Raw genomic sequence first — 9,700 nt, 5'->3', positions numbered from 1 at the left:
GTAGGAATCATATCTTCTTTGGCCATTAAATCCTTCAACCGCATTAACTTGCTGGTCTTCTTCTTGAAGGGAAGGACATAGGTCAGTTGGATGCCCAACGGTGGTGCAGATTCCACATGGCCTTACTTGCTGATTTTGTTGATTTTGTTGGGCCTGTCCTACAACAAGGGTACGAACAGCAGAGATTAGATCAGAAATTTGGGAAGCTAAGGAAGAAGTACTTACCTTGTTTACTCTCCTTGGCAGTTGTCTTTGATCTCTATATTGCTTTGAGGCTGCTGCCATTGTGAAAATTAGGCCTCTTATGGCTTGAGGTGTTTTGTCTTCAATTGATCCTTCACATGCTGCATCAATAAATCCTCCACATGCTGCATCAATAAATCCTCTTTCCGAAGGTAACAAACCTCCGTAGAAGTATTCAATGAGTGATTTGTCCGAAATATCATGTTGAGGGCAGCTTGTGCATAATCGCTTGAATTTCTCCCAATATTTATATAATTCCTCAGAATCTCTTTGCTTAATACCATTTATTTCTCTCCGGATGCCAATGGCTTTTGAGATAGGAAAGTATTTGCTCAAAAATGCTCTTACTGTACAAGCCCATGAGGTGATGGATCTAGGTGGCAAGTAGAACACCCAATCCTTGGCATAATCATTAAGGGAGAAAGGAAAGGCTTTAAGTTTAACATGTTCTTCAGAAATACCTTGAGGTCTCATGGTTGAGCATACGATGTGAAATTCATTTAAGTGCTTATGTAGATTCTCATTTTCGAAACCTCTGAATTTTGGAAGGAAATGTTTCAAACCTGTTTTTAATTCGAAAGGTGTTGTCAAAGGTGGATAGGTGATGCACAAGGGTGCTTGATCTCTCACCGGTATGGCTAGTTCACGAAGTGTCCTTTCTTGTTGCATTGGGGCTCTTACTGTTGCGTTTTCAACTTCGATTTCTACATAGACAGCAGCTAGTTCAACAGGTAATTGATTTTCTGGTGCAGCAGCTTGCATTTTGGCTTCTGGTGCTGGTTCAACAGCAGGTTCCTTAGTGATCTGTGCAGCAGAATGTATGGCAGATGAAGTTGGTTTTGAGGCTTGGTTCCTCGTGGTTGCTTGTTTTCTCAAGCTCTTGGTGGTACGTTCAATTTTTGGGTCGTAAAGTAAAACCTCTCTATGGCCAGCCATGGTAATAAAAGGAAAATACATTACTTAAATCAATTCTCCAGCAACGGCGCCAATTTTTTATAGATATTGTTGAAGCCGTCAAAAATAATCTATTAATAATCAATAATTAAGAACTGTAGATAGTGATAATAGGGTCGAATCCACAAGGAATTGACACTTTGATTTTCCAATCAATGACGTGGGCAAATTAAGAATAATGAACTAAGACTAAAACTAAAGTAATATAAGAAAGCAATAATTGAAAGAAGAGTAAATCAATGATAAAAATATTCTAGTTGAAGTGTAGGATCCATTTCAGTTTGGGAATTGATCATCGATACTTTGATTCTTTTATTTGTTTCAATAAATTAGTTTTGGTTGTGGAAGACGCTCCTTATAACCAAATCTCTCCTTAGGTTTAGATTAATTAGAAAACGTTTACTAATCAACCTCTAGCTAACAAGTTGCTAAGGAACGTCCTTGGGGTTTTTTACTTTTCAACTGTTAACTGGTTTAAGAAATAGAGAGACCTAATTCTAACTAACCAACTAAGTGGTGAACCTGAGTTAGGTTATGCAACTTAGTTTTTACACTAATGGTTACTTGTATTTGAACAATCTAACCAATTACGGACCTAAAATATTCAAACTAACAATATATTACTTTGCAATTAAGAGCAACAAGCCCTATTGATCCTAACAGTAAGGCAATAATGACATGAAGAATGAAGTTGTATAAATACTGAAAAATAAAAGATTGACAATAGAGTTTCAAATCTTCCAATTCATAAATAAACTGAAAGTTCCCCTAACTTCAGCTAGAAATTGTGTATTTAGCCACTCATGACTTACAAAGAAGATACAAAGAGAAGAAAAGGAAGAAGGCGACTTCGGTGCAGGTGAGGGATGCAATCCTCGATGATTTTCTGCTACTGGTTTGTTGTCCTTTCTATAGATGAAAAACCCTAGAATAGCCCCTTGTGAGATGGAATTACTCTTCAATTTGGTTTCTAATTCCCTCCTTGATTGTGTTTCTTCATAAATGAACTTTTTTGAGTGAAGAAATTCTTTTTGTAGAGTGTTTGATGTTTTTCAGATGTGTCTTAATGTGTTTGAAATGGATTGAAACTCTTGAAATTCGAATTTTGGTGCTTTTCGCTGTTCTACACTTTTTCTACCCGCGATAATCGATTTGCCCAATGATTTGGGCTAATTGCTTGCCCTTGTCGTGAGTTTGTGCTATTCTTTCCTTCTCTATTCTGCGATAATCGATTTACCCAGTGATTTGGGCAAATCATTGGCCAAAAATATGGGCAGTTCTGCTATTTTGTGTGATCTGTCAATTTGCCCAGTGATTTGGGCAAATTGATTCTAGCACATCAAAATCTTGAATTTTACCTTCTTACTTCCATCTACTTGTGTAGCCTTCTTGGTCATTCTTGAGGGTGATTTGCCCAAATTGCTCCGGCCGAATCAACTTTTCATGTATTTCATACTATTTTTCACTAAATTTCCATTTTTCATCATTTTCTATAAAATATTATCAAAAGCACAAAATTAGATAAGAGATGTATAGTTTAGCATTAATAATAACATTCAATTTCAATATCTCAAGTTTAAATCCTACTATTTTTTTATATTATGTAATATTCTCTTAACGACTTTATATGTTAAAAAATACGGTAAAAATAAAAATCAACAGCAAGCAAAAACTAGATTAATATAAAATTTGAACGATTTAACTAAAAAAAAGGTGAAAGAAATGAAAATGTCAATAAATGGAACGAGATAATGCTAAGGATTTTTCTTTTTCAATTTTCATTTCTATTTTTAACCCACACAGAAATAGAATCTTGTTAGATGGTTACTGGGGACAATTATATGATACTTGACTTTAATGTATAGTTTAATATTTAATTACCACTACAATTAATTTATATTATCAACTTCAGCAATATTCAAAGCATTGAAGATTTCAAATAATAAAATAAATAAATAAATGCCGGTGCAGATAAGATATGGTATGTATATGTGCAATTACAGCTATAATTGATAGCGACATATTACCTGGTATGCTCACTTGTCCATATATAATCATCGTCATCGCTATAGTTATACAACACTTTTTCCGAAACACCGGAGCATCATCAGATTCTTATGTTTCATCATCTATAATAATAATAATATTTATATTTACTTTATTTTTTAAATGAACTTTATTAATTTCAATAATAATTTAATAATATTATAAATTATAAAAAATGAATAAAAGCTATTATTTTAATTAATAGATTGCGTGAATGAGAAAAATAATTTTATTAATAGTAATTCCAAACTTGCTCAACAAACACACTTCTATATTTTGTTTTATTCAATTTGCACATCCTGTCACTTTCTTTCTAAAGCAAAATATTCTTGTAATTGGCGATTTCTAGCATTTTATGAATAGATGGATAGATTTTAAAAACTCTCCTCTGATACAGAAGCAATTGACCAAGCCTAAAATTTCTCACAACTGGTGCACAGCACATGCAATCTCTTCCACTTCCAACCTTGCAGTGCACATCTGAGAAGTTTTAAGGTTGTCAACCCCTGTATCATATTGAAACTTGAAAGAAAAGGAATTCTTGTACACATGTTTTGGCCTTTTTTTTCCTTTTAATTTCATTAAAATCACAAAACAAATCAGAAATTAAGAGTGGATACAGATCAATTGGGATCATAGTAGACGAAGAAACACCACTAAGGCAAATGAGCATGGTAGGAAGAGAGCATGGTAGGAAGAGAGCACTCTTTATACTATATGGTAACTATTGTATGTCAATCGCCACTTGATGGTAGCTCCTTGTTCATATGATTGCTTATGATGCACCCACATTACAAAGGATACCCACACCTTCTTGGTTCTCTTGTGAAAAATGGGTGCCCTAAAGCTTCCCTGGCTTTGAACCGTTCTGCTGGATCATACCGTAAGAGCCCTTGCAAGAGATCAATCAGATCACCAGCAGAATGATCGACATGCTGCATAATTAGATTCTGCCAAAAAATAAATAAAAATTTTCAGTTGCAGAAGGAGGAAGAGAAAATTTCACAGAAAGGAAACGAGAGGCAAACAATGAATACAAAAGGTGGAAGAGTGTAGGATACAACGTATCCAACCATATCATCGCCATAAACAGGAGCTTCACATTCCGACTCTCAATATGATAATTGTATAAAACCCAACAAAATTATGGAACCGAGTGAATGCCTAATGTCGTAAAGGTGGTTCTTTCAAAAGAGCATAACAAGATGAGATGTAACATGTAGCATTTTATGGTATACTGTGTTCAAAGTTGGCTGATTTTGAGATGGATAAATTCAGGAAAGACACTCCTTAGAAGCTCAGAATTTTAACTATCCAAATATGAACAACCAAAATGATCTATAATTGATGTTATATCCTTTTGGTATGATAATATATAACGGTAGCACGTATCTACGAGTAAAATAAACAAGGTAAGTTCAGAAAACACTACCGGCAAACGGGGCAACTTCCAGACTGCTCTCATGCTTTCTCTCGAAGTTGCACCCTCAGGCCAGTCCAATCGCATGCCTCTCCTGAAATATTTCTCAGCACGACGGCTGAAACAACATAAAGCATAAAAATAAGTGCTCCCATAAGAAGAAAATAGAAAAGAAAAAAAAAAAGGATCAATCTTTCTTACTCAGCTTTGACCACCATATGTTGTGGCAGGGGCCCTAAAACCCTTTCCATCATGGCAAGATGCTCCAAGTTCTCGTGTGTTTGAAAAAGGGCCTCACCCTGATCACAGAAATATGAGAATCAAGGTAATCACACAGATCTATCCAGATAAATTATGATATAATAAATCTTGCTTCAACTTTTCATGTAAGCAGAAGTTCTCAAAGCAACCTAGCTAGCAACATAATCACATTATTGACACATCTCTCTTCAATTAACTTTCTAAGCAAGAATATTTTTTAGAACTGTATTAACCAAAGGGGACCAGTATTAAAAATATGCATTCAAATGCCAGAAAACTTTAAAAATTGTAATGAAGAACCTTACCCCCTCTCTCCTCTCTCCAAGTAGGCAAGTAATATTGGTATTGAGCATAACCATAAACAGGTAATCTTATCCACATAGAGAACTATAGCAAAGGGGAAAAAAATATAAACTTGAGTTACTTACAGAACATAGTTCAACAAGTATGCAACCCACACTCCATAAATCACAAGGATAGTTCCATCCGAGACCTGCAGAAAATGTTCAACCATTGGAAAAAGATGCATATAAAAGTAGAAGCACCAATATTTAAATTACAGAGATAATCACCTAGGATAACCTCTGGTGCACGATAATGACGTGTTGACACCACATAGCTATGATCCTGATGTTCAAATGTAGTACTGCCAAAATCGATGAGCTTAATAGCACTTGACTTGGGTAGATTCTTGAAATAGGAGCCATCTTTTGTGGACCGCGGAAGAAACTAATTCATGAGAAAGCAAATTGTTGTAAGAAGAAGAAAAAACTATTCTCAATTGAAAATAACAAGAATAAGAAAGAGAAAGAGAAAAAAGAAAAGGGGGGAATCAAATATGGCTTCCATCTTTCTGCCCCATTCATACACTGAGAATTGTGCATGCATATGTACAAATAAGTCCTGAAAGCATTCACATCAACAATAAAAACAAAAGAACTGAAAAGGGCACAGCCGTAGAAAAGGTTACCTTATAATCTGGCACTTTGATATAGTCAGAGGAAACTAGTAGAATATTCTCTGGCTTCAAATCAGTGTGAATCAGTCGTAGATCATGCATAACTGCAAAATAATGATCTAATGAGCAATCCATGAGGGAAAAAGTTATTATCATCAACAACTCCATACTAGCCCCAACTCCCAATCCTATTATTTAGAGCATACAAAATATTTAAGGAAAATGACTAAGTGAAGTAATTAATTGTGCCCACATATTGCCTCCTTTAAAAACATCTGGGCACCAAGTTGATAAAAATAGGTAAAAATGGTACAAGAATTGTCCACACACATGCAACAGACTCCAAAAGTTGTCTGCCAAGCTCCCGAACAAGATCAATGGGAAATGAACGGTAGCTGTTTTTGCGGAGAAAATCATATAAGCTTGGTCCAAGCTTCTCAAATACCTGTTGAAACCATTTAAATTCATCCGCAAGTCCTTTAACTCACAGAAACGAAGGCATGCAGGAACAAGTACTGCCCCTTCAAATTAATCAAATCAGAAGTACCAACAAATACTTACAATACAAATATGATTACGATAGTCAAACCAATTCCGTATTTGCACACAACTGCAAAGAATGAAACTGCTTATACCAAAATACTTCAAACTTCTATAATGAATATGGGTAAAGGGAAGACAAGGCAACATCCTTACCGAGTGCCACCAATATCATGTCTGGCAAGCCTCTGCAGGACATCAATTTCAATCATGGCAGCTTCACGATACTTGTGTATGGAGCGAACAATTTTTATTGCCACAACTTCTTTCTTTTCATTATCAAAACATTCCAAGACTTGCCCAAAAGTCCCTGAAGAAAAACCAATGGATTATGGCAAGAGAATGGTCCAATATATTACTATAGTAAGACTTCCAATATGTGAATATGATGATGTCCAGCCTCTATGTGTTGCAATATTTCCAATGAAAATCAGGAAAACATTATTCTAAAAACTTGGAAAATTCCATTTAGTAAGACATGAAAGTTGAATGACACAAAATCCAGTAAAATCAAAGTATTAAAAAAATACCAACCTTCACCCATTTTGCTAAGAATTCTATCTGCAAGGTTGAAGAAAAAAAAGGGAAGGAATTAGCTAACAAATTGTGACCATCTCTAATGGATCCATAGGAACATAAGAGTTACATGTCACAGATTTTACAATTCTAACTCATAAATTAAATATGAGCAGTTGAGGAAATGGCAAACGAATACGACAATTTTTTACCAATGAAATAAATGGTTTACAGATCAGACATATTTTGCATTGAAAACCTAAAAGCCATAACAGATCACAATTTCTGAAAATTAACTAGTTGCAGGTGCAGGATGCCTAGAATTAATGATTTTGAAATTCCCTTAACCACAATTTCTTTATTAATCCATACAGATTACAGAGGACCTCCAACTTTTAAAGCCAACAATTCCAACCTTTACTCCGGCATTAAGGTATTTAATGCTCATAAAATAAAAATAACAGCTAAAGAATCTTTTATCTTAAAAGGAACTGAAAGAAACCAATGATGTCACAAATTCATTGAAAAATATAACATATAAGCATTTCTGCAAGCAAAAATATAGTTTCAGTCTCAATTTTAGAACCCATAACAGAGGACCTGAATTTTATATCATTTATGGTATACTTACAACGAGGTGTCAAATTCTCGCCGATAGAAAAGACATAATGCCCATCTTTATCATCAGGTCTCCAAGGAGGAGAGCCATTGCGAGGAACTGGAAAATCCCTGTAAAACAAATTTGTATATGCATAATTGGGAATCACTCCATTCCCAAAATCCTGCCCGCAGTACATCGCCGAAAGGACCTGCATTACACACACAATAAAAGAAATAAACGCCAAAAGATTGTGTATCTGGCATATAGAAAAATTTTATTTTCTAGAGCTAATAGTGGATCCAAGCAGAGGTCCAAGGATTCCGTCAAATCACCAAGCTCAATTAAATTAACGTTCAAACCAATAGAGGCAAACAAAGCAAACCTACGCAAATACATAGGCAGGTGTATGTAGCATAATGCACGAGAACGAGAGAGAGGGAGAGAGAGAGATTGAAACCTTGGAAGGAGGAGGAGGAGGAGGAGGAGGCGGCATGTCCCATGTTAAACGAGGCCTCTTCCTGGGACGCTTATCCATGTTCCTGAGAGGCAATTCTGTTATCCTCTGCGTCTCCATTTCTCTCAATTCCCCTCAACTCGCAGAGGCATCAAGAAATCCACCGATCCATTTGAACCGATCCTAATTCGAATGAATTGAGAAAATAATTACAACAACGATTACGAAAATTTTGCAAATTCGAGAGAAATTCAAATGAAATTTTGAAATTTTGGATCTATAGAAAAGATTTTGAAACCCTAAATATGATTTTGCGAGAAAGAAGAAAAAGGGAAAGAAAGAGAGATGGAGACTTGCAGGGTTGAATCTAACCACGGTTAACTCAAATTGAAGGTCAAGCTTCTAACTGTAGTTAGGGGGCGGGACCCACATTTCCCTTTCTCTAGTTCCTGATTGCGTCTGGGACCACTAGCTCTTCCTCATGCTGATGCCTTTAATACGACGGTTGGAACACGATGAGGGCATTTGAAGAACATTTTGGGCCTTAAAAAGATTACTATTAATTCTTTAAATTTTTTTAAATTGCATTATTTGGTTTTATTTTAAAATTACTCAAAATTATGATATCTTTATATTTTATAAAATAAAAAATATATATATATCAATCGCTTTAATATTTATATTATTTATTACTTGTAACTTTAATTATATATTATTTAATTTTTATAATTTTAAAATATATATTATTTAATAACTTTAAACAAAGGTAAAATAAATTATTTAATTATTTTACCGTTTAATTAATAGAAGTACTAATAAGTTTAATTTTATAAATTATAGAGATAATTTTTAATTAAGTGATTTTAAAATAAAAATGAATCATGATTTAATAAATTTAAAAAATTTAAGAACTTTATAGTAATTTTAAAAAAAGTAAAATTATTATTTAATTTATATGATATAATAAAATTATCTATTTAGTGTATCTATTTTTCAAAAACACATTATTTAATTCATAACTTTACAAAACATTAACTATTTAGTCTTTCTAATTAATTAGAGTGATAAATAGTTGTGATTTTAAAATTTTATAGATTTGATAGTTATATTTTATTGCAAGAATAATTAAAAATAATGACATTTTATTCTTTCTAGCTTAAATAAATGTAAAGATTATTTAGTTTATAAAAATAGAAATTAATACTTAACTATTTAAAACTGATATTCCGAGATTTAATAGATAATAGACTGTATGAATTTGCGAATTTAGTCTGATTGGTTTATACCATCTTTCTTTTATTTTTTTATTTTTTTATTTTTTTATTTTTTTCTCTCTTGTTTTTTAGTGATGTATAACCGTCGTTCTGCTCTGGTACATTTTATTGTTATCACGCAAAACCGTACGTACGAATGTACTGTGTTTTTTCCATTATCAGCGGTCATTTAATTCTCTTCGGCGCCATGTGGACATAATCTAGATGTATAGGGGTATGTTTGCCCCACTAATTCATCAAGTCAATTGAGCTGGATCTCTCTACGATGGGCTCAAGTTTTGTTCTGTCCAGCCTATTTGCACGAGGTCAGGGCCGCACACTAGTGGGTGACTCATGTAGCAGGTTTTGATAAGGCTACGGTTCGGCCTCCCTATATGGGCTTAGTTGTGGCCTGGATAATCGAGACCCAATAATTATCAAGTGTCTTTTTGTC

General features: G+C 34.1%; 1 protein-coding gene across 1 annotated transcript; it reads right to left on the bottom strand.

The window, feature by feature from the left end:
• Positions 1-3,795: 3,795 nt before the first annotated feature.
• Positions 3,796-8,339, bottom strand: LOC110621171 (serine/threonine-protein kinase AFC1). Its single transcript, XM_021765312.2, has 12 exons — positions 7,997-8,339; positions 7,570-7,747; positions 6,957-6,983; positions 6,579-6,732; positions 6,444-6,492; positions 6,213-6,327; positions 5,895-5,986; positions 5,497-5,653; positions 5,353-5,417; positions 4,865-4,962; positions 4,676-4,781; positions 3,796-4,193 (listed from the first exon to the last, which is right to left on the bottom strand). Exons 1-12 carry the CDS (start codon positions 8,111-8,113, stop codon positions 4,035-4,037), a joined length of 1,317 nt encoding a protein of 438 aa, XP_021621004.1. The 5' UTR covers positions 8,114-8,339; the 3' UTR covers positions 3,796-4,034.
• Positions 8,340-9,700: the final 1,361 nt, after the last annotated feature.

Source organism: Manihot esculenta, chromosome 8 (genome assembly GCF_001659605.2).
Source record: "Manihot esculenta cultivar AM560-2 chromosome 8, M.esculenta_v8, whole genome shotgun sequence".
NCBI classification, from domain to species: domain Eukaryota; kingdom Viridiplantae; phylum Streptophyta; class Magnoliopsida; order Malpighiales; family Euphorbiaceae; genus Manihot; species Manihot esculenta.
The sequence above is the reverse complement of the archived record's forward strand: the minus strand, read 5'-3'. Positions and strand labels throughout refer to the sequence as shown.